This window comes from Amia ocellicauda, chromosome 5 (assembly GCF_036373705.1).
Source record: "Amia ocellicauda isolate fAmiCal2 chromosome 5, fAmiCal2.hap1, whole genome shotgun sequence".
NCBI lineage: Eukaryota > Metazoa > Chordata > Actinopteri > Amiiformes > Amiidae > Amia > Amia ocellicauda.
The window spans coordinates 36,629,643-36,656,247 of NC_089854.1; the positions used below are offsets into that span (position 1 = coordinate 36,629,643).

Below are 26,605 nucleotides of genomic sequence, written 5' to 3' on the forward strand. Positions count from 1 at the left end.
CTGTTATCTAGTGACCCCCCCACATATAACCCACAGCAGTCAAATCCTCTGAAAACGAGACCCGGTTGATAGGCAAGTTACCACAATACTTTATTAATACGAATTCAGATTAGCGGTGAGGTTGATCTGCATGAATTAACCTTGAGGCTGTTTCGTTTTATACAAGATATAGGTTTATTAAAAATCTAAATAGACAACATGTATTTGCAAAGATAGGATAGAGACAAGCAGGGTGGATAATATTAAAAGTAAGAGTGAGAGGAGATCTATCCAATACTCGAGTTTTGACTTGAGGCACAAAACATGTAAAATAACTAACAAGTATTATGATTATGCTAGCCGTTACTACAATTTAGATCCCATACACAACTAGGTTTTATGTAATTGTGCTTCACCTAATTCTTGACTAGTACACGAAATATACTACCTGTATGGTTTACTGAGATTCAGTTATGCAGACGGTCGATAGCGGGGAGGGCTGGCAGACTGCTTCCACTTGAGGATGGTTGCAAAGCTTTCAGGTTTTTGGTGGAGATGTTCTGGTTCTGGTTCCGTTCAGTCTTACAGGATTTCGTCTCCTTGGTTTCTTCTCCCAGGTTGTTCCACTCCAAATAGTACCTCTCCCAATTTTACTCCCAAGTTTTAACTTTCTGTCCAAGTTTTAACTTTCAAATCGAAGCAGTCTTTGCCATTTCTCTCCCTTGTTTCCTACAGAATGTGTATTGGGGGTGTGATGGCTTTGAGGAATGTGAAAAATGGTTCAAATGTTACCTAGAGTTTCTAACTTTCTGTATTGTCAAGTTTTAGTTATATCAATTACATTTTCAAGTCCCTCAAAGCATGACCTTACAGTTGATACCACACAAGCCAGGTGTTCTTTTTCAGTAATGTTAAATTTGAGTTTTCTTGAAGTTCAAGAGGGGGGCTGGTCTGATGCCCATGTCAGTGGAGGATCTATTAGGATGTGTGAATAATACTCTTTCCAAATGTTAATGTTGCATCGTATGTGAAATATAAATGGCCCAATAGTTGTTTTAGCGAATGGTCTTTCTTTTAAGGCCAAACATGGTTTATTCATGTTTTGGTTCTGAAGTAGAATTAAGTTAGTATTAAGTCACCTTTTATTGTTTGTTATCAAACTGAAGAAGAATCTGGGTAACACTTCTGTTAGCAGCATGTAGTTTGTATTTGGGTTTGTTGCCCTGGTCTATGGAATATATAAAGTGCCTTGAATATCTGTCTTACATAAAATAAATCTTCAATTCAAATTTGATGCTAGTCTCTCTGGAAACGGGCATGGCAGCCCATTTGTCAGTTGCGGGGGTCTCCAGCATGGATGTGTTATCTGTTGTACTTTGGTGAGCATAGGCCTAGTCGTAAAACATAGAACTTCAAAGCTGTCTCCTTATGTCCTTTAACACAAGTCTACATTTCTCAGTTAGGAAGGTATGCATTGCTGTACATATTTGCCAAAATAAGGTCATATGATTTACAGCTGTCCATGCTAAGTACATGTGGCATACAAAATTACAAAGGGCTGAATGGAGATTCCGAGTAAAATCGGATGCATTGTAAATAGATACAGTATCTCTAATTCTTGTCAATGTTATCACAACGGTCCAGTGAGCTGCCGTGTGTTTTAATAGAATATCTGGATTATCTGCATAAAAAACAGACAAAAAAAATCCAAATAGAATACTACTACTACTACTACTAATAATAATAATAATAATAATAATAATATTATTAATAATAATACACAGACAATCTGTAAATCTTTTCAGGATTTCATACCTTGAAGCAGGAGTGTGTTTTCTGTGAGAAATGAACCAGCTGTCTAAACAGATGCAGGCAGCAGCTATGTGCACAAAGGGGAGCTATCAGTTAGCCTTGGACACCTGTTGATAAGAGCCAGCCACCTTCCTGTCTTTCAACTGATCAAACCGGTCGATGCTCTGCATGACGGACAGGTAAAACCAAGGCAGCATGTTGCCACTGCGCACAGATTCCAGATACTGGGACGAACCGTAATATCTTTTGCAAAGGACATTGAGGGCTGGTTTATTTTTCCTTTTGTTTCTGGTTTTCTTGTCAATGCATCTCAAAAAGTTTTAAATGATGTTCCATGTAGAATATTGCATTTTCTGGTTCTCCAAGCTCGATCAGTGGAACCGGGAGCAGTTAAATTGTTACCTGCACTACAATTTTATTGTAGAAGCTCCAACACATAGACCAAGTTCACCTTACTGTACCGAAGATTAATCAAGGGCTAAAACCTTCTCTCTGTACAATAAAGAGCTGTGAGTGAGAGGGAAGGGCAAAGCTGTGCATTGACCGAACTTAATGTCAGCAGCTCATTCAGTTTCAGCTGAGTGTCCTGTCTGCCCCACACTCACAAGTCAACACCACGAGGCAGGCCAGTGTTTGGGTGGTAGGTTTGCTTCCCTAATATTTTTCCTTTCCTAATTGCTTTGCAGATATTCACAATAACCACTTACTGATGCTGACAAAAAACAGACCCTGTGCACCATCTGTCACAAACATTAAAGCTTTTTAAAAAAATAAAGGAGAGAGAGAGAGAGAGAGAGAGAATTAACAAAATATTTGTTTTATGGATGTGTGGCTGTTGCTATGCTACCGTGTTCATCTGCTAATGAATGAAATTCAGTTTGCAACATGATCTCCCTTAAGTGATGCACTTCTGTGGTATCAAAGACTCTGTGTTTCCTTTAAGACTGCTAATTTCAAGTCATTTCTGATAGATCTTGAACTGTTTTACTGATCCATGTATCACATCTTCAATGTCTCTATGTTCGATAATTATGCTGTTCTCCTTATTACAGAAATAGCACATTGAGTTTCTTCAATTTAATGTTATTATTATTATTATTATTATTATTATTAAGTGATTTAGCAGACACCTTTATTCATGGCAACCTACATGTTTCCACAAACTAACATATATCAACATAAGTCACTCTGTAGCCTCTCTCAGTATTAATGTCTCATAAGGACAGCTGAAATAAAACCAAGTTAAATAAAATATTTAAAGTATTAGAAAAAAGGTAATAAACTGTGAGGAAGACTTTAAATCACTGATATATATATCTACTTAAGCCAAACATATTAGAAAGCAGTTCAATGTGAGGTATAAATTATTCACAATAGGTTACAATTTTAAATATCACTATAAATGTGATTTAAGATTATAGTAGGTTTAGTTTAAATATTTAAATCAAATGATTATAAACCAAGTATTATAAATTAACTGGATTTAATTCGACCAATCATGACTGGATTTCATTTTAAAATGCAAAATGTACAATTGTCAGGAGAAAAAATAAATAAAATAAAGATCTATTAAGCTGAATCATGAAACTATGGGGTGTACTTCACTGTCAAATACAGGCAGAATGACAGATGGTGTTCATTCAGTCCTGCACAGGCGTTCGGGTATTATGAGCGTATGGGTAAGGGATCAGTGGCATCAACAGCACACTCACCTTTTGCCTCAGAGAATGGGAGAAACATTGATTCACAAAACTCGCTGTTCGTCACCAAAAATGGGATGCCTTATATTCTAGGTGTAGACAGTAAAGACAGTAAAGACAGTAAAGCAAGACTGCTCTCAGTTGGGCCAGCTCTAATGTGCTGCTGTACCCCTCAGGATATGACTAGAAATACCTCCCAGTGCCATAAATACCCAGGATTAACCTTGTTACAATAAATAAATGAACATCTTAATCTGGGAGGCACATACAAAACATTTCCATACATCATGTGGCTGCTTTCACAGACATTGAAAAGCACTAGTCTTGGACTACCCTACGTAGAATAACATTAGCTAGTCCAAGACTAGTGTTGATCAAGGTCTGTGAAACCAGCCTAATAGTGTGAAAACAAAATCGTCAGGGAGTGTCAAAGTCAGCTTACTTTCTTATCTCCACCTCACATTTCTATTTGTAAAGGGTATAAAAACATCCTTCAGTCTTACTTATAGTGAAACAGTGCACCACCATGCTCTTCCATGTTGGTGTTGCCTGCCTCCAACCAGAAAACACTTAATGGGGAGAAACAGCATCCCAATGGTACTGTTCACATACGATTCCTGTCCAAGAAGCCCCACTCCACCAAACCTTCTCTCTGCAGTCTGCACGCAACCTGGCCTCTTTCTGATCAGCCTCACCACTAACCCCAAGTGACAATATCCCTGCAGTGGCTACATCATAATCCAAAGCAGAGCAGACGCCTTTACTTTGTGCAGTGGTGGCATAACCAAGCAATTACAATCACACCCCTGCCTTCCATCTTCCATTTGACGTGAACTGAGTTGAAATGACACGTTTCATTTAAATTGCACAACACGAAAAAGTTTATTTTGTATACCTCCAAAAATAGCAGATGAGGTCAATCCACCCAAAAAGATCGGCTTATGTAAGCACATACACAAAAAGGTTAATCTTTTTAATGTAGTACATGCACTTCAGTTATGATTCAATTCAATTGTATTTAATTTGAAACAATCAACACATTGAACAATTATAGAACAGCTCATACTTTGACACATCTGGACAAGAAGCTTTTACAATAATGTAGGATTCATTAATAAAATGTGCCCTTTGCAGTTTAAGCTGAAAATCTATATTTTAAATCTATAACATCGATACTGTTGTGTAGAAATTCACTAGAACAGAAGAGTGAATTAAACAATCTTTCATGACCTTATTGTTCAAAAGAACTATGCATTACAGTTAGTGAAATATTGATTTTGGTCAATTTTCAGAAATTTTGTATGATGAAAAATTAGGAATATTTTAAAGAGCTGGTAAATTAAATCACTCTGGATTTCAACATTTTCTCTAGGGATGAATTAAAACAGATATTTGTGAACTTGATTCATAGAAAAATTACACAACCACTGATGTTATTAAAGGCTAAGGCCAATCAGGTATCACCAATGTTTATTTCCTCGGGGTGAATTTAGAAGCAAGAGGCTTCTGTCAAGCCAAAGCAGGATTCAAACATGAAATCTTCTTAAAGAGAGAGCGGTCGGTATGTAAACAAATCCAGCACTCACAAGATACACTCGTTAAAAAAGGCAGTATCTGAAGAATGAAATCAGTAGGAAACAATCCCATAACACGTTCCTAGATTTTCTGTGGCACTATAAACCTGAAATGAGTCTGCATCTTTCACCCACGATGGCAGACACTGTCCACTCTGCTGAAGCATCATTGCAATCCTGTTGTCTACAGGTCATTTTAGCATTTTATATAACACGCACCCTTGCGGGAGACTCGTTTCACATTCTGCACACAATTAAATTCGAGATGCTGAAGCTCAATCAGCCGCAAATCTGCCAGTTAAGCTTCCGCAGTTATTAAATCCCTCGGTAATCTCCCGAACAACAAGGCCGCACAGCCTGCACACAAGGGCAGAAATACACTACACTTACCTAGGTAACACAGTGCTGGCTCCTAACACCAGCCCAGTCCTGCTTTTTTTATAACAGTTTTAAAATTAATTTTAAAGTGCACTGTGTGGCAGCACGGCGAGATGACCTTAAATCCTGTACATTGGCCTACAAAGATTAAAGCAGGAAGGAGGACACAAGCATTTCAAACAATGGCAATCTGAACAGAGAAAGATTCTGAATGGTTTCTGAAAAAAAAATCCAATGAGATTGAAATACAAACTGACTTGACAGACAAGATTATAGCAACAAGTAAGATGATACTGAACAACAGGAAGCCGTTTCTGAATCATTAACTTTCACGACAAAATCAATCATTTTCTTCAGCCTAGCTTTCCTATTGAATGACATTCCCTACAATGGAAGTATACTGTACAGCACTCCATCAACCTTTTGTTTATGATACAAGTGCATTAAAAGGGAGGATAATCCTTTCCTCACAGATTTCCAGAATCAAATGTTACCTCAAGATCCTAATACTGTAGGCTCAATGTATTTATTTTAATTGCTCTGCAATGGCCAATTTTTTTCCAATTTCAAGGTTCCTGAACCTGAACATTTTCTTTGATTCATTGAGTTCAAATCCCTTTTCACTTTCTTCTCGACCTTCAATTAACCCCCTCCACCCATTTTACTTAAACTACTTAATTAAGGATTTAAACCTGATGGACTGGATTGATGCATCATGGACCAATCATCATGTGCAAGTCACATAACGGGCTCCCTCACCTTTGACCACTGTCGTAACAACCAGAGGCCCAACTTTTTCCCATATTAGCAAAAGATAAGAAGCAGAAATACAATCTCAGTCCTCAACAACATGAACTTGCCAGTTTGTTACCATATAGTATAATCTTATAGATATCTTTTTCTTTTAGGATTGATGGGGTCATATAAAAGATGATATAAAAATGTTAGCAATACAAATTGGCACCTGAATAAATTAATTGTTTTGAGAGCTACAGCCACTGACATAGACTAAATTAAATAGGACACAGTTAATAAACATAACTATAATTGAATAAATATTATATCCAAATACTATCCATATTATGTAAGAGATTGGTTGTCACAATAAAAATATATTAATAAAAAGGTTGAAATGATTTTTTTTTTTCGCAAACATGAAATGACATGAATCTACAAAGGCTGACTAGTTTTCTTCCCTGTGGATAAAGCGTCTTTTCTCATTACTTTTATTTGTTCTCTGCTCCCTTTGGAGAGCTGAAAAATGATACAAACAGAGTCGATTTGCTGTAAAGAGGCACAGTCTTGTTAGTGAAGCATTTGGAGCTTGGCATCTAAAGAGAATGTGTAGGAAAACTGAGGTAGTACTTTGATTATTACCCCAAATACAAGATATAGTAAAAGTAAAGCCCTCAATGTTGATATGTTGATACAGACTGCAAATAAACCCTGCAAAGGAAAAGGATAATTACTTCCCAGGAATTAAATCATACACTGTGCGTCTGATTTGAATGCTTTGCAAAAAAAAAAGGAAATTTAAAGAAATAGTCTTAATCCCAATAGCTAAATCCTGAAATACACCATATAACCATCAGCAGAAAACATTTTTTTTTATCACAGGACGTCCTGCAAGTGACAACAAAATGAAACTAAACCACAAATTCTTGAAGTCTAAAAAAGTCTAAAAAGTCTGTTGCATTTAGGTGTTGTATTATCATATCTGGACACAACAGCACAAGTCTTTGGTTGAGTTCATACAGAGAGGGAGAGGGAGAGAGGGTGAGGGAGAGAGGGAGAGAGGGAGGAGAGCAGCAATTCAGTGAAGAGAGAGAGCAATGCAAATGAGTTAAGACAACACAACTCAGTACAGGGCCAGAGCCGCTGAAGTAAGAAACCCACCTCTGCAAGCTACTAGCAATAGCTATGATTGAAATAACTATTTTGCCTGGTTATTGGAAATTCACTTCTCACCACTATGAGTCCAAAACATTTTTCCACACCCAGCTGCCAGTGAATCAGCAGACATCACCACTCCAAATGAAGGGTGTGAATACCTTTGACTACAACTGCGTACCCAGAGCAGTATACGTTCTTCAGGATAACTGACACAAGTGCTACGTTTGCTTGCAAAACGTTCTCCTGTCTTTAAGGCTGTGATAGAGACGAGCCCAGGGAGGGAGCGGAGGGATGCACAAGGCCGGTCTGAAAGCATTTTGCAGTTTTCGCAGCTCATTTAAAACAGAAAGCTTTATTCAGCAACACATTGCAATTAACATTTTTAATCAAGGCAAATGGTATGTCAGGGAAGGAAAACACAATCTTTATTACGGCTTTAATCATTTTGCAGAATATAAAATATTAATGTCCTCTCAACACTCCAATACCAGATAATTGAATGAAATTGCAGTAATGTACCAGGCAGACCGTGCAGACGACATTACTAAACTGCAGCATAAATCCCTCCTGTCACCACGACAGGATGTTACAAAACCTAAAAATAAAGTGTGGCCAGAGAATATGATGTACCAGTTTTACCAGTTAATTACCCTATTACTGAAATAATAATGGTTGAAATTGCAGGTTTTAATAACATCGAAAAAGCCATTGAGCCACCGCTTTGTTTTAAAGTGATCTCAGATTTTTGACTCTATGTAATATATCAGCTTATCAACACTGTCAGGTTATTTCTGTGGTATACTGGACAGGTTTTCTCAATCTTTAAATTGAATGCATGCAGGTTCAGCGGCTGCTGCTTCTCTCCCTGAGAAGTCATATTTTGCTACACGAACAAACCAACGGCCCAAATATACACAAGGGAGAAATGAAGCCAGGCAACAGGCTGAGGCATGGGGCTCTGTCCGACAAGGCCATGTCAGGGATGCTTGTTTGGCATGACGGCTCCAGGTGTGATTGTGGAAACAGGCTGCTGTCACTTCTCATTCATTCCATTCACTGTTCCACTGGGACTGAGACAGGTACAAAACCCCAGTGAAGAGCACGATGCGATGTCACATTTCTATTTGACAGATCGCAGTCAGCTTGTGTGGAGGTCACCCGAAACCTGCCGACTGACTGCCAAGATATTGATAGTCAACAGGAAGGGCCTGGGTGTATGTGTGATTGCATGTGTGTGTGTGTTTGAGAGAGAGAGAGAGAGAGAGAGAGAGAGAGAGAGGCTTGATAGCATACATAGCCTGTACCAATTCTAACCGTTTCTTCCTGTGAATATTTACAGTACAACTGTCATTATGTTCATTTGCCAGCAGGATGCAAAAAAAACTAAATTTTGTTATCCAGTCCCTTACAGCAGCTCACTTCAGATGTTTAATTTACATCCTGGTACTTGACTCTACTCATCATAAACCTGTGTTGTTTCTTTAAAGCCACATAACATTTGAACATAACTCTCAGGGTACAATCCTTAACACAAATCAAACTAAAGTTATTCTCTTTAAAGAGAAGTCGTATATATTAGGTATGGTTCATTTATCTGCCCTTCTCATTTTGTGATTGTACTTGTTTCACATCATTTCCCCGCACAGCTCATTACTGAACATTTAGCATAACTTGCTGAGCAGAAATCAATAGAAAACAGGCCTGGAAAATACTGTAATTAAGCCTTTGTGGAGAAAAATAAAGACCAGTTTTATCATTCTTAATTACAAATGCTGCTTGTAGGGTTTCTCTATTCCCTTCAATGTACAACATAGTCAAGCTGCCTGCTCTTGTGATATCAACTGTAATGATTTCTTTTCATGTACAAATTTATTTGGTCCAAAAAAAAGCCATTACTATTATAATTTGAATGTGAATATAACACACATAATTTAGGGGTTATTGAATCTTCAAACAGCATGTTTTTGTCTTGAAGGCAAAAACAAGCATGTTACAACTATAGGAACCTATTGTAATAGTATAGTAATACCACAATAAATCTACATAAGTGATTGACAGAAGACAGATTCTGTTATCAAATCAGGCTTCTTCCCTTTAGAGTGGTCCGAGAGTTCATGACAAAAAAAGAACAGAAAGCAAAGACAAAAAGACATTCTTCTCCAGTATAATTCCCCTGCTTTGTTACTTTTTTGGTAACTAGGTTATTAGGTTCAGATATGGCTAATTTGTCACGTCGCCATTAGTTTAACACTCTATGCTGCTGCATATGAAAGAGCCCTCCTGCAGTGAGTAAGGAAAATCCACTGTCAAGGACAAAAGCTGGGATGCGTCCAGAGTGTACATTTAAAGGAAGAGGCCTCTTTGCCGAGACTCCAGATCCAATTACACAGTAGCTGACTAAGCACTGGGTCTGCCATCAAGCCCCGTAAAGAGAAATCATATTACTCCTACACCTTTCCCAGCATGCATTTCCAGACCTCGCTGCTGAATGCTAAAGCACACTTGGGGAAGAGTAGCTTAGCCTTCTGGGCTGACGTGACCTGATGAATACACTGGTCGATGAGACCCACAGATGCATCTTCTTTTCAGACATCAGGATATTACTCCCAGACAAGGGAGCTTCGGTTTCACCTTGGGGAGGTGGAAGTTTTTTCTTTTTCACTTTCTTTTCTTTTTTTCTATTTTAAAAAACTTGATTTGTTCTTGGAATTAGAAGTCTTTAGAAAGTTTACAAACGAGAGGAGGCCATTCGACCCATTGTGCTCGTTTGGTGTCCATTAATAACTAAGTGATCCAAGGATTCTATCCAGTCCATTTTAAATGTTCCCAAATTTTCAGCTTCAACCACATCGCTGGGGAGTTTGTTCCAGATTGTGACAACTCTCTGTTTGAAGCCCAATTTCCATTTGTGTCCCGGGTGCATGTGTCCCTGCTGATCTGCAAAAGCACCTCTGGTTTGAGGTGGTTGATGCCTTTCATGATTTTGAAGACTTGAATGCCAGTCAACACGCAGTCTCCTCTGTTCCAGGGTGAAAAGGTTCAGTTCCTCAGTTTCTCAGTAGGACATTCCCTTCAGACCTGGAATAAGTCTGGCTGCTCTCCTCTGAACTGCCTCTAGAGAAGCGATATCTTTCTTGAAGTGTGGAGCCCAGAACTGTCCACAGTATCCACACTGTTTGGATGGAGAAAGTGAGGAGTCCACGTAGACTCCTAGATCTTTCTCATGCGTTACTTCATCTAGTTCTATTCCTCCCATAGTGTAATTATAGTGGACATTTTTGTTACCTGCACGTATTACCTTGCACTTGTCCACATTGAATTTCATCTGCCAGGTGTCGGCCCACAACTGAATATTTTCCAAGTCCCTTTCAATAGTCTGTGCTGCCGAGATTGTATCTGCTGAGCCACCTATTTTAATATTATCTGCAAATTTGACAAGTTTGCTAACTATCTTAACTATACTGTTAAGAGCTGGATTGATGTCGTAGCACCCAAACAAACAGGCACTTACTTCAGACAGGCATGTTTGCCTAGTATTTATTAATACATCTTTCACAGCCGAACTCCAGAAAATGTGAATACATGCACAAACGCCGCAGGACTCAAAGCACACATGAGGAAATGCAGATAGTGCAAAATAATGATTTTGATATAGGCCTATGTATTATTTTCTTTCCTTCTTTCTTTTAGGGGAGCCCTTCAAATTTCAATTATTTACTTCCTGAAGACTCAAGGCAATACTGAACGTTAATGGGCTGTGAATGGGTGCCACAGCCTATAGCAAGTCAAATAAGTGATATCAACAATTCTATTTTGATATAAAAAATAAAATTACTGATATAAAAAATTGAATTGAAAATGCTGGGAACAGGTAGCATTGACTTGATTGTAGACCTTTGAGAGAAAAGAAAAAATACTTTTCTAAAATCTACTAGGATAATGAGGTAAGGTTCTTGCACCTGCATTCTTTCAATTGCCCAATAATGATGAGTTTATTATTATTTATTAGCAGACACCTTTACCCAAATTGAAGGTTATCTTAAACAAGTATTGTCATACCTTCATGAGATCAGCCAAAATCAAAGCTCCGTAAAGGGTACGATTTAGATCATTTAGACCTACATTACTTATCTGAAATAATTTCTCTTTTCATATGATTTATTTATGTTGCCAATTACAGAGTCTCCAAAGCACATGAAGTAAATGAAATTACCATCTATGATATTTGCAATCAGATCAGAATACAATCAACTGCTTCAGGGCTATTTAGTATTAATTGCTTTGTGTCAGTGTGACTGGTTCTGTCATAGCTAATACTTTTCTCATTGTAAGTATCTGACTGTGGAAACTGAGTTCGTTGTCAAAGACAATTTTCATAAAGAATATATGATAAGACTGAAATGTACTTTTTAAATCACTTTCACTATAGTTTACGACGACGACTCTGGTGAACCGAAAGAAATGGCAGAGAGATAATCCCATCCAATCAAAGCAAGTTATGCTTTAAATATGATCTAATTTCTGGTTCCTTTGGTGACTGTATGACTTGTATGTTAAATGCATTATATATACATAATGGTATTGGCTACTAAATTATCCAGATAACACTTCTGATAATGACTTCACTTCTAAAAGAGGCTGTAAATCATGACATTGAGAGGGATAAACACATTTAAAAAAACAAACACAAATTAGGGATCACAGACACATTAATGATTTAAAAAAAGTGATGTATTTTATTGTATCGTGGAATATATTGTGATCATGGGAATAGCTATCTATAGGGTTCTCCAGAGCAGTCCCGAGATATGCATGTCACAGTAGGCACTGAATTATGCGAAGTGAAGAGTTGGCTTTAATTAAAATGTAAAATATGGGTGTTGACTCTAAAACGCATTTACAGTCATTTTTACATAACATTAACATTGTAATATTGCGTGAGCATTTAGTATGGTTCCCATGCCATGGCGCAGCACACTGACAAACAAAAAGCATTCATATAGGTTAACCCTAACCAAAGCGAGCAATCTCAAATACCAAGCACAAATGAAACTCACCATCTGCGTGTTGTCAACCCTATTACCACAACAAAGCTTTCATAATACACATACTTCAATGGGGTTGAAACACAAAGGAAATGCACGGTCCGATGTGAAAATAAAAAAACAAAAACAAGCAGCAAAAGAACAATCAATGCGGGGCTCAGATAACAGCCCCCACCGTTCTGTACATGTTATTAAGAAACAGTAAATGTACTGCAAACAATTTACCGAAAGTAAAAAAAAGTAAAATTAAGAGCATCATCAAGTCCTGTGTTTTTGCATTAAGCATGTATTTTTTCATTCTCTGTTATATTAATTTGATTTAAGGGAACCTGAGCTTCCTTCCAGTACTAATGCATTATGTATGATTTTATTATTTGGTTGGTATATATTGATATATTAATATAGGCACTGAGGCAAATGATCAGCTAAAAGACCTGCAACTCCCCTCACAGGTATTCCTGGAACCACAGTTTGAGCCATGAGCTGACCGGAGAAAAGGATTAATTCTGGCCACAGATTGGGAAGGGCGAATACTGGGACATGGCTGTGGCCTTGGCAATCTGATTGATTCAGCTACAATAAAGCAAAATACAGATCACAACACAACATAGCACAGAACAGCAGAAAATAATATAATGGATTCACTTATATTCCTCACCGCATATCGTTTCGTATTCTGAGGGTTATTTTGAACGGTTGCTAAACAGGCCAGCGAATCCGACTGAAGCAGCTCTTCCCAAAGTGCGTCTGTCTCAGTGCTCCCTGTGTTGCCCTCCCAGCATGCAATGCAGGTCAGAGCAGAGCGGGCCCTTAAACGCCAGGCGCAGCACTTGACATGTTCTGCCACAGATTGATTAATCTGTGCTTCACCTTCACAATGTGAAATCACACACAAGCAATTCGACAAACTGAAATGAATTAGTACATTACATATATAGACACACACACACACACACATACATACATACATACATACATACATACATACATACATACATACATACATACATACATGTATACCATATATACTAGAGGTCTAAGTACTGATATTAAATTCTAATGGTTTAAAACCTTTGATGGGTTAAAGATACATTTGAGGATGTGACCCAAGCTATGCTAATAATAGCAAGTACATGTTACGTATTGCAGAACTGGACTGTAGGCCTTTAATGCATGGCATGCATTATTAGATCTATTTAATTGCATCATTTGATTTCAAAATACCTCCTTTAAAGATTAAATCCAAAAAGATTATGAGTGGCTCTCGAATTGCATTAATCTCCACTTACTGCCGAACAAAATCATGTATTTTCTCTTCTGATAATACATTCTGCTTTAGAGCACAGGTCAAAGACTCGCTTATTAAAGTTAATAATAATTAAGGGGGTGAAGTTTTGTTCATGTAACACAAAGGATAATTTTTCTTTTCATTTCTAAGCTGTAAGCCTAGACCAAATCAGCACATTTAACCTGCGAATCCTGAATTAATAACTAGTACATCTATCACGTTGTCAGCCACAGCCCGGGGAGCTTCCCCTCCACAGCTGTATGTAAATGCAACAGTGACTGTGATGGTTTTGATACGCACAACATGTTGGAATACAATATAATGTCATAGTGCTGTAGTCCTGGACCACAGCAATGTGGCGTGAACTCGGAATTAATTTTGGAGTCAACAAAGAAATGAGCTCAGATCAAAGCGAGACGTGAAAATAAATAGCTGTAGGGTCCTACTTGTTACATTCAATATTAAAATCCTCACACATGAAATGTAAGACTAGCTGCAGTACTCCAGGAAGCCAGGAACACAACAGCTTCCAAGGGATTGGCTAATGATAACGGTATCCATTTTAATTTTCTAATTTTCTCTGAACTCATATAATGTATCACTCCCAATTAGTTTGCGATTGGGCAGGTCTTGCAGGCAACTCGTGTCAAACCGATATCGCTTCAGCCACCATGCGGTTAAGGTCAAACAAGGCACCAAAGTGAAAGGAGAGCCATTAGACGAAGATCTGCAAAGTGGAGATGCAAAGCTGCAGAACTGCTGTGCGTTAACAGAAAAGCCTGTGTGAGGTTCAGGACCAGTGTGGATCAAAGAAAGATCACCTCCTCTGACAGCAGGCTACAGGAAATCGTGATCTGCACAATCACACTCCTTGCACTGCAGGACCGGCCTCCTTGGAAAGAGCTCTACCCGTTCCTGACTGTAACAGGCGTGATGCTTTGAACTCACGACAATCAAAACACATCCCGGCACCGAGATCCGACAAGGCTGATCAGAGAGCCCAGGTTTAAGTCATTATCAGTATCAGTATATATATATATATATATATATATATATTATAATTTTTTTCAACTTTTAACTGCTAATTCATGCCTGAATAGTATGACTTCTCAATGGGCTTCAGCAGGGTAGCCTAATGAAGTAAGCAGTCCATTGTGAACTGGAGGTGGTGGCGTAAAAAGAGCCCAAACCAGATTCTCCTTCTTCTTAGTGGTAAAATTATCAGTGTCAGCTCGATGCAGTTAAATCTCTCTCACACCTTTGCTGCATTTGACCTTTTACGTTTAATTTCCCTTCAGAATATACAGATGTAGTGAAATGTATTCACACCCTTCACTCAATGCAATATTACTTGGTGATTCAGTGAGCTGGAGAAATATTGATCATTAAGCTGCACTTGTTTACGAATTTGGTATTTTTCATTAATCTTAACATAATCTTTCTCATTAGGCTTTTTCTGTTTTTGTCGGTTTGATTTTAATGACAACATAATACTAAGTGCACACAATTATGCTGTGTCTCTTACTTTAACTGGAGCTCTGAGACAACTGTGATCGTTTTATGCACATCTTCAACCGGGTTGTAAGAGACATCACATAAAGTAAGTTGTATAAATTGACAAATAAAAAACGTATTGTTCCCAGGGAATTTTCTAATAGGCATTGTGACACACAGGCCAGTCAGTCACTCTGCGTAAACCTCAAACCTCTAGCATTGAGCAGCACTGTATGGTTATAGCATGGTTGCTAGGAAGCAATTAAATACCAATTACAGCCAGGATTCCTACTGTTGACTTGGGGGCCATATCTCACTAGCAAGCCCCCTTACAGAAGCAACGGTTCTCACAACTGCCATGGAGCGTCAATCAGTGTGTCACTGCACCAGCAGGTAGTAATAGAGCCTCGCACAAAAATCGGGGGAGGTATAGGATATGCATATTGTGATGAATTTCATGGAACTCCTTTGAATTAATTATTTCTTACCATTTGCAAACTACTGTGGTCACAATATATACATATACAGTCAGGGCCATTTGCAGTTACGGTGAAGCAGAAAAAACTCCAGGAATAAGTAAATAACAAATGGGAGCAATACAGGGGAACATATTGCTGTAAAACAGAAGTGCAGTGTAGTAATAGTAATATTAATAGTAATAGCAGGTACAGTCTGGAGCAGATGACAGAATAAATTAAAGAAAAAAATATATTAATGTCCTTATACTAAGTATTAAGAGACGCATATTCTGTGCACATGCTGTCGAATTTGAATCTGCAACAACTAGAGCGAATTCACAAAATACAGCAAGTATGTCTTCAGTAACTGCAGAAACATACCTACTCACATGAAGTCAAATTATTATGTTAAATGCTGTGAAAGTGATAATAACGAAGAGAAACTGACTTTTTTTAAAACAGTTTTTCTTTTAATATTTTATCTTTATGCAAAGCATCCAATTTCATTATCTCTTTCGTCTTCTTTGCTTTAAAGTATTACAGTTCAAGAGCCCTGACAGATAATGACAATCTGCCTATCAGTGAGTGATACTGTTTGTAGACAAATGATTGCAGCCCTCAGAAACACAGGCTTTTGAATGAGCAGCATTGCAAAGCCGTCTCCCTCTTCCTCGAGTGCCTCCGCCCCCCCCACCTCCCCCCGGCAGCACATCCTTGCTCACTCAGGTTTGCCCTCTACTGCCCTTGGAAACCTGTGAATGATTGAATGTCATGATTAGTGATTTCTCAGGGGGAGCTGGATGTCTTTAACTGCTCATTTCTATTGACTCTGACATATCCTCCTTGCCAGCTTAGCGTGAACACTGACCCGCCCAGAGCATGGACTCTGTACACAGGGCAGCTTTCGAAACGCTGGGACAGTCGCACTCAGCACTGAAGAATCAGAAAAAAAAAAACTATTGTCTTGTATGAAAAATATTGTAACCTCCTTAAAAGAATGTGTGCAAGATTCCCTTGCATTGCTTTTTGACTTTGCCTCCGTGTTACTAGCATCCTCTCTAGTGATCAAACCTCTTGATAAGCTATCATGCCTCCTGTGAAGGCTATGGTCCTATAGTTCAGTCCGGATGCTCTCCCAGAAAACTATTTATTGATGGCTGATGGTTTTCTCCTTTGCAAAAAAAAATCAAAACCTTTAAAGAGTTGCCATGTAAATGGGAAGCTTCTGTCCACTGTGTCACTGCAGTCAATGAATAATGTGTGACAGTGATATTTCGTAATCCAATCGAACGTTTATGAGGGGAGACTGAACCAGAGCAAAAGCAAAAACCTGCACTGAGAGAACAGGCTGTGAAAAACAATTCTATTGCACTGAGAGAGAGGAGTGGGGGCGGGGGGGGGGGAAACAACACATCCGTTCAGTTCTCTTACTGCACCTCCAGCATCGTATAACAGCATGCATCAATAATGGCCTGCCTGCACGGTGCTGCTGCCTAATTATCATCCACACGAGTTGTCAGAGTAGACAAGAGGAGTCTTTCTCTCCCCATTCGACACAGTGTAAACAAATGTCAGCATTTCTGCTTAAAGGAGATCAAGTAGCTAGAAAAATTAATAGCACAGCCGCTTCTCTCGTTCACACATTTGGATTCTGTTGCACAACCGAGTCTATCACGATCCCGGCGAGCAGCAGCATAGTGTAAGCTCTCACCCAGCATCTTCTCAATGGGTATGTGCCCGCATTTAAATGAATGGAGCTGAATATTTACATAGCTTATCTCTGGGAAAAAATGATAAAAAGACAAATGTAGGTGTTTTGCAGCCATCAGTCTGTGGAATAGTGAAACACAGCTGCCTCGCCCCGCAGACATGCCAGCTGTTCTGTGATCACTGCTCCCCACAGAGCAGACCGATCATGGGAGAGTCCTAGACAAGCAAGCGTATAAAAAATATATAAAAATAAATGGTTAACGAATTTCCCGTTGAACTATGTTTTCCCGCTTCTTCTTGAAAGCATGCATATTCCTTTGGCAGTCATCACGAAAAGGGTCCCTGTCATTTTTATTGAATATTTAGTGAAAAGTGGCTTCTGACAATAAATTAAACTGCGATTTATAATTTGTGATTTACGGGTATGATTCAGAATAGTATCTTCAACAACTGTCCTATATTTCTCAGTATATTGCAATAGACACATCCACTACGTACTGACAAAGCATCACACAGCAGGGAAATCACCTTGGGAAAAACAGCCCCAGAAGGTGTCTTCAACATCAGCCTCCAGACAGTGTTTAAACAAGATTCCCTCCTAGTCACAGCGTGCCAGCCATTTAATCTCAACTACATTAAGTGCTTGACCTTAGCAAATTGAAATAATTAGGAAATTATGAAGTGGAAAGACCAGTTATAATTTTCTACAAGGATGTATCAATTAAAGACTGTTCCATACACAATAAATGAATTACTCCAATCAATGTATGATGTGAAAAAACAATCTGCGCTTTTACCTACTTAAGCGTTAACACTTGTTCTCTTGCATCTCTGAAGCATTTAAAATATGCATGAAAGTAAAGTACCATTTTGCGGTTATTACTGTAATCTTATGCTCCGTCAACATAGACAGACTCACCGACAAGGCACTGCACATTTCCCTGAGCAAGACAACCGGAGACATCCAGACAGGGCTGCACACATAACCACATGGGAGCATCCAAGGCCAGGCTCAAATGCCGTTCTTCATTTCACAGGCACTTCAGTACTGGGGACAGTTTAATTCCAGCTCTGTTGTTAGCATTGCCTGGACTGCCACAGTTTCCATCCATAGCGGAATGTGTACAGGACATCCATCTAGTCTAAATATTCACTGCCTTGTCTTTTGATGTAGTTTATGAAAGGCACATTATCTAGACTGGCATACTTTTTCATTTACAACTTGTCATATCAATAGCTATAGGATCCCCATGGGCAGAGACTAATGCTAATGTTTTCAGCACCTAGTGCCCATTTCACTGAACCCCACGCATGATCGTTGGTCTTTAAGCGCAGGGGCTGGCAATTTCACTCAGGGGAGCAAATCTGGTATGACTACAACCACGGGAACACGTGAGAATGCTTGGTTATAAACACATTATAAGCATGTTCCTTTATTTCTGATTCACAGATTGGAGATAACAGAATACCCTGAGCTAGACTGATCTGCTCCTGCTACTTAATAACTAGTTTTGATTAGGTATAATTGTTCAACTCTGATCGCCTCAGTGTATAGTATGCATACCATACGCATTTGCCTTTCATTGTTGTGAGCGAAAGAGCAGGGACCAAATGTTTGTGTAATCGGTAATCGTGTCCCCGTGTATCCTAGCAGAAATCCATTTGAAATTCCCACCCCTGCTCGTGCACAAAGAGCCGTGATTTGTGTCCGCCTGAACTCTTTTGATTATTCAGCCTCGCGTACTGCTACAATAAGGGTAAAAGTGAAAGACGTGCTCGGACACAATGTAATTACAGAGCCGCGTCTCCTCTCAAGCCATCTGTGCCCTTACACTGCTTACAAAAGGAGACCTTGAGGTGAACTTGTGCGTGCAACAATCCAGCTGCTAATGAACTGCATCTGAATTCAAGCGCATTCCCTGACAGGAAGGGGGTGACAAAAAGTCTAATTACTGGACCAGTACATTTCCTGGAAACACTCAATTGTTCAGGCAGTGGGAACACCACAGAGATGCGACACTCACCTCAGCCTGAGCAAATTCCCAGTGTTTGACACAGCAAAAGAGACTTCTCCTGGGGGTCCTCGGTTTGTTTACCTGTAAATACACAGCTTTCGCTCGTCTGATACGCTTGAGAAATTGAGGGGAAAATGGCCTTATTGCAGACTGGAAAAGAGCCTTTGTGCACCGAAAGGTAAACAGAATTGGTTATTCTGTAGCTGCCTGGAGCCGTCTAATAGATTTGTGAAGCTTAGCAAGGGCACAGTACAAACACTGAGGGGAAGATCAATAATGTATTTGTGGTAATATAGCTTGTTTTTGTATGAGAGTGGTCTATTTTATACTTAGCTTTATTCCGCAGCACAAATAATATGATACCAATAAAACCAATTACTGTCTCCTGGTCATTGGAAAAGTCTCTCAATTTCGACATTAAAAAGCACCCTCCCTCATTATGAGTAACACACTCACGATCATGTCATCAGAATAGTGACTTATATTATGTGTAGTGTGATTGTAAAGCCGTGCTCTGAACCTGTCCCCCTTAAGGAATGTCTTCCAAAACCTTCACCTGCTTTAGACCTGGGAAAAGGACTGAACCTGTACAGTTGATTCGCCTGTTCGAATACCTGACCACAGGCTTGAGTGGATAGGAAACGACAGGAAGCAGTATCCCTGCACATGGGCGGATAACAGAAGACAGGTGCATTCTGGTTAATCAGAAAAGTGAGTGACAAACTTCTGAAACCGGCCTCACCGCATGATTTATGTCACGTCCATCTATATATCTCTAATGCTCAGTCTCATATTCAGCAGACAAAAAACACATCACCAGCAAAATATCAAACCCTGTCACTTCGCTGACCAAGCGGTCTTTAGATTCTGTTTACTTTACTGGGTGAAAAATGATGCCCTAGGTCACCAAAACATTTCCTACATGAGTGCTTTTCACTTCAAAATAGAGCTGTCAGCTCAGACTGGTTGTCGCTGCCTAATTTTCCCAACATACTTACATTATCAGTCTCAAAATAATCTTCTGCTATTTCATATTTACCATAGCAACCATACCCTTAACCCTTTCTCCACTGAAGACTTGCCTGGGGTTTCCTTGACATATTACTGCACTGGGACTCACATTACAATCAATATTGCAGTAGATACACCAGCAAAAAAAATCCACTGCAGTCCTTTCACAAATGTGCAGGCAGTTCACTGCCTGAATATAACCTGGAAGAAAAGCTTTGAAACTCCTTATCATGCAGAAATGAAAGCAAGGAATAATAAATAAGGTTGCTCTTTGCTTTTAGTTTTCAAATGTCAAATTAATACCAATTGTCAGTTTCTTAAAATAAGGGTGTTGGTGTAAGTCATTGCTTTAAAGACAAAATCCACAACAGACACCAATCATGTGAGCAGAACCATGTAGAGGCTGTGTCTGTTTTCATGAATCGCAATTGATGTATAGTGTAGTATTAATTTATTAGGCAACACATGGTTTAAAAATACATTAAAAGCCTCTACATTAAGAAAGCTCACTTGAGAAGTGAAAGCTGAGCCAATGGAAATGGAGGTTTGAAATTGTAGACTGGAAGTGCATGGATTTTTATATGGTTGTCAACATAGAGGTAGCCTTAGGGCTAAGCCAAATCAATACTTTGACCTGCCCGCGGATGGCAACATGCAACACTGTATCTTATACCAGATTAGTTAATCATGAGAAGCCACTGTCTTCCGGTTAGGAATCAGAGCATGATCGGGTACAGGTTTGTAGTTAGTAGCTTGTGGGTAGGTAAAAGTTTCCATTTGGTCAGATTGTGTGCCACTGCCATGGATGTAAGCAGCATCACCAAATATCACCAAACCATCAAAATTAATTGAAGGAAAAAGGATTCAATCTTAACATACAGTGGATGTTTTACATAATAATGGCTGTGTTGCAGTTCAAAAGATGCTCCTAACAGCCGATTAGCACCTTACCAGGCAGCCCACGGGTTCTGGGCATGAGGTAAGAACCCCGCCTGCAGTGTTGGCAATTGGGTTCTAGAATACCCAACCCAGAATGCAATTCCCCTGCAGCAGTACAATATTATAGAGTAACAAACAGACAAACAACTGCATGAAACTGAAAGCAAAATCGAGAAGAAAGCAAGTGGTGAACTGAAAATAGGGCCAATGAGACTTGGCTGCTATTGCTGAAGAAACAGAGTGAGACAGTAAGGGAACTGTGTGGCTGTCGACAGACTGGGATGTACTACTGGTGTACAGGGGTCATATAAACCCATCAATACAATATTCAATATCTTTCCTTACTTATCAGGATCACCAAATTACTACAACTGATCTCACAGGGGTTTCTTTTCTCAAAAATGTGCAAATCTGATTTATAAAGCTGGGCCTGTCATTTCAGAAGCTATCAAAACTTGTTCCTACTGAAAAAAACTGAAGTGTCACAAGAAGTAGCCATGTGACCTCCAGCACAGACACAACAATGATGAAGGGTGGCTTTCAGGAAGAGCAGGTTTCGATAGCCTCACAAATGAAAGACACACGTTTATAAAACCTTTATAATTGTCCTCCAGGATGCAAGTATTTGGAAAACAATCAAATCATATTCCATCATTTGGGAGCTCTGACAAGATGGTAAAGATATCTGATATTACGTTGGTAGGCTCCTATGAAGGTAGTTGGATTCGTTTCCATTGAAGCACAAGGAACAGGTCTGCCTTCAGTCACTATTCTCTGTTCTATTATACAGAGATACTAAATTGTCTCACTGGACCAAACACAACATCTCATCTCTGAATTCTGAAATCTGAAACATTCATTGAGCAGAAACTAACGGCTACAGAATCCTTATTAAAAAGATGGACCTTCTCAATATTGATCACTGTTAAAAATGTTATAATTTAATATCCAGGCATTATCCTACTTCAAAAGAAGGAAACATATTGTTATTATTCTTTACACCTCAGGTTGTGCAAGTTGTCTTTCCATGTGTTTACCCATGTTAAACAAAAAATGGGGAATGGAAAATAGCAGTCATACGGTATAAACAAAGCTGGATAATGAACAATTACAATCCTTCAGCTCTTTATCAGAGACGAGAGGGATGGTATAATATTGAAGGATGTTGCCATTTTCACATGATCACCTCTTCAGAATCAATATGTTTGGCTGTTCCTTGTTTACAGATTCAGCTTAGGGGAAAGCACGCTTCTCCTACCCACTACTGCTGTCAGAACTGTAAGAACCATTTATTTTTCACTTTTACAGATTTCATTTTGTCCAAAAAAAAAAAATAGAAAATATGTAGAAAATATAGTACCTTTGTGAAATAATGTTCTAAGCCTGTGAATTTGGAAAAGTGATCACGTTTACTTTTCCCAAATTTTTGTTTGGGGTTCTTCACAACTCAAAATCACAACTCTATGCAGTGCTACATACTTACATAGTGACATTAAATCTTCTACAAGCCTTTATTTCATTTTTTTATTTTTTTTATTAAACAAACATAAAGAGGTGAAAGGCCTCAGTATTTGAAAAATACAGCCAGGAAAGATATCAGAAACTCTAATAATTCACAGATTGAGGTTCATAATGGTGGAGTGTGTCTTTCTCACATAAATATGATATAAAGCAGACTTTTTGAATGGGGGCATCAGTTCAGACGTTATTAGAAGTGCATTTTCATGGGAAATGAGACCACTTGTCCTGACAAACTGCTCATAGTTTAGCCGGAGACTGAATGCTTTGTGGATTACGGCAGTGATTGTAATAATTGCTCTATTTAACTTTTTTTCCGAAAAGCACCACCGCTCTCTCAGACAGCTCATCCCATGAGACAGGGTGGCGTGCAGCTTTCTCAGCTTGACTGGCAACAATCTAATTCACCTTGTGATTCATCAAGCTTATGAATATGCATCAGTGACTGGCAAATCATTCGTTCACAAAATATGGGGGAAAAAATATATATCTCTGTATAGATCAGCTTGTGGCTTAGCTGGTGTTGCCAAGCACGGGTCCTGGAGCACCTGACTGAGACTCAGTAGGAGGGTCTGCCTTCAGGGTGGAATAAACACCTGGTGCAACACGGCTCCGCGCTGATCTTCCATCACTGACAAGCTGGCAAAGGGCATCGTACCACACAGCAGACAGGCCAAAAAAAACACAACTGAAATCCTGAGGGGACTGAAAGAGTGAGCTGTTTTTATTGTGTTATTTTAACGAAAATAAAAAGCTGCCCTGCAATGGACTGGTGTCATGTCCGGGGTGTGGCCTGCCTGTGTCTGCCGGTTAGGCTCACTGTGACCCCGTACTGGATGAAGTGCTGGTTGAATATTGATGGATGAAAATAATAAGTAGGAGCTGGAGGCCTTTTTGTTACTGGAAAGGTGAACATGACATAATCTGTCTGATTTCCTCTTTGGAAATGTAAGACACCTGAATTCACTAACACTTTCTGTTTTAGATAAAACACTTAGAACTTAAAACTGCCTGGAGATTCATATAATCAAAAATAGAAGGAACTTTTTTTTTTTTTAAACCTACATTTTGGTTTCCTCGCTTGACATGAAACACAGGAATCGCTGTATTCCACAGCAGGAGAATCTATCAACTGCTTCTTTTTAACAGAAAGATGAATGTTTTGTGCCAAAGCAGAATGTTATTTAATGTATTAAATTGAAAACATATTACACCAGTGGGAACTCTTCAAGTGGCTGTTATGTCCAGCTAAAACCACTTACCTTATTTTCATATATATTCAGAGGTAGAACAGGTTTAAGTATCTGATGCTGTTATAAGCTGCTGCAGCACTGTAGGAGGCCCAGTGCAATGCTATGATTTAAATGAGATGAAATTAGATGAATTCAGTTATTCACATACAGTATGAAAGCAAAGTAGCAAAACGTGCTTATGTGAGATTTAAAACTGACTTTGATTTAACTGACTGAAGAGGTTCTTTTAGACATTCGTTTCCCGATGCTGTACAATGTGTTTCTTAATCTGCTGGTGCCTATTTGATATAATAACTAACACGCCACATAAATAAGCAAGAGTCTGCAGAAAGTTTTAAAACTAATTATGGAACATCAAGTTTTAAATTCCAGTTTTCCTAGTTTTTAATTTATCACCCTGAAGTTTTCTTTGAAATCTTCTTGTCCAGTCACAAGCACAACAGCCATGAAGCCATACTGCTTTAGCACCAATCTCATATCACTTGCACATCAAATGTTAGAATTCTTGCAACTGCTCAGGGGTATGCTTCCACATGTCTCTGTGTTTTATTCGGCCTTTGGATCTGACATGGTGCTTAATTATGTGAAAAAAACATTCTGCGACAACCAGTTCACTTCTATGAAATTAAATTAAAAATCTGCAGGGGCTCCTGATTGGTGCATCTGCTGAAAACAGTACAATGGAGTGCACGGTGTCTGGAATCCAGTCTATGCTATAGGTGGCTTTGGCCAAGATTGCACAGAAGGCAGAGCACAATTGACCAAGTACTACCAGGCAAGACTGTGGGAAAACTTGGTTCCCTGTACACAAGCGACCCCTGTGGTTTCCATGGCGCCCCGCAGGCTTGTGGTGTTCACAGTTTTGTCTGCATGAGATCTTCCAATTGGTGGGATTGATGGGTGGGCAGCAGGCATTCTGGGCTGGCAGGGAGAGAAATAGCCGGTAGCTTTGATAGCATGCAGGTTGGAGAATAAACGGTTTGTCTCATTGCAGCGGTCAGCCAAGTTCAGTAACTGGTGATGCCAAAATGAGGGGTCAAAGGCGCAGGGGACGGGGGATAATCGGAGATTAATTTGTTTTTTTAAATCTTCCTGTTTTGTATTCAATGTGGAAGCTTAACCCGAGAATAATGAACTTAGAACTCTCCAGCTTCTCGTTGTAATGCATTTTCCCTTCTCTTGGACTAGATGTTTTCAAACAAATTGTCAAATGCCTCTCAGACATCAAAAACACTGAGCTGGCTTCCTTGTCCATCTTAAACATCTACAAATAACCGATTAATTTGCTCTGCAATTTTTCTGCAGGCATGCCCAATGTCGTTCAAGACTTGTGTACTGACTGGATATTGCTTAGCCACTACAGAAGAGTGTCTTTCTTCAGGTTTGGGCAGCTACCAAAAGGATAAGGATGTTGTACTTCCTTACAAGTTTCCTAATGTCCTTCTGTGAGAATATGACCTTGCTTGCAAACCTCTTTTGTCATTGATTATTTACTGGTGCATAAAAGCGGCTGTTTGTTAAGCGTGTCATCATTGATTTTTGTTTTAGTTGCATTGAGAAGTTATTGATTACTTGGATTTCTGCCATGTTCAATTTATGCACATGCCTTTGCCCTGTATGCCTGCATGAGTTATTAACTAAAGATATATAAACTGCTGGGAGGAGGAGGTGCTGAGCTTATTTTATGTAAGAGTGCTCACTGTTTTCTTTTTTTTTTTTTGATGGGTTGCCTTACAAAGATTTGGATGTACTAATGCTGCTTGCTCCCCACCCCAACATCCCTGGTCCAACAGAGAGAGAAAAACGCATACACAACTTTGGTCTCAGTGTTTTTCCATCGGTATTATGCAATATGTTTCCGTCTGAACAGCTGGTGAAGTCTCATAGAGCAGACAGGTCTCTACGGCACATGGGCTGCAGTTTTGCACTTTAAAAGATCTGCACTTTTGGTCTTCTGACAAACAGGGATGAATGGCTCTAGGCTAACCCCTAAGTTGCTGTTGCAATAATCCAATAAAGCCTTCTAATACCAGATCCATATCTCTATATTATGAAAAGGACATTGTACAGCCCACCTACAAACAGTATAACCTGTTTTTGAAAGTACTACAAGTATGGAAGTAAAGTTTTTCCTTCTAATATTCATTCTTGGGCTTGAAGAATACACAACGTAGCTCTACAGTGTGAAGAAATTCATATTTGAGAAAACACACAAACAAGCACTCTCAATGTGTTGTCAGGGTTATAATTGGTTTCATTATGGGACTAGGTATTTTATGTTATGCAATGTGTAGAAACTGCATACAGTTGAGGGTAGGCTATCTGTCTGTTTTGGGAAGGATGCCAGAGAGGGCCGTGATGTATAGCAGTCAGAATTGAGCCTGACCCTCGAGTCTAGCTTAAATTGGGTTCGCTCAGTGCTGCTCATCTCTTGTGCAATTTCTACCCTTCGTCTTGCCCAGGAGGCATTAGAGGGATAAAGTTACAATGCATGTTTCACAGTACAGGTAAGAGACAACAACACTTCTCAGTAAGTCA

The 26,605-nt window shown here is 39.1% G+C and overlaps 1 protein-coding gene across 2 annotated transcripts in view; it reads right to left on the bottom strand.

Moving 5' to 3' along the window:
• camk1da (calcium/calmodulin-dependent protein kinase 1Da) overlaps positions 1-26,605 on the bottom strand; it is a 114,873-nt gene that overhangs the window by 66,615 nt on the left and 21,653 nt on the right. The window contains exon 1 of one of the 2 annotated variants that reach the window (XM_066705033.1): positions 13,040-13,101. The exons of the other annotated variant lie outside the window; for it this stretch is intronic. Within the exon in view, the coding sequence (XP_066561130.1) occupies positions 13,040-13,044 (5 nt within the window). The 5' untranslated portion in view covers positions 13,045-13,101. Of the gene's footprint in view, positions 1-13,039; positions 13,102-26,605 lie in introns of those variants that run through there. 2 annotated transcript variants of the gene reach the window in all.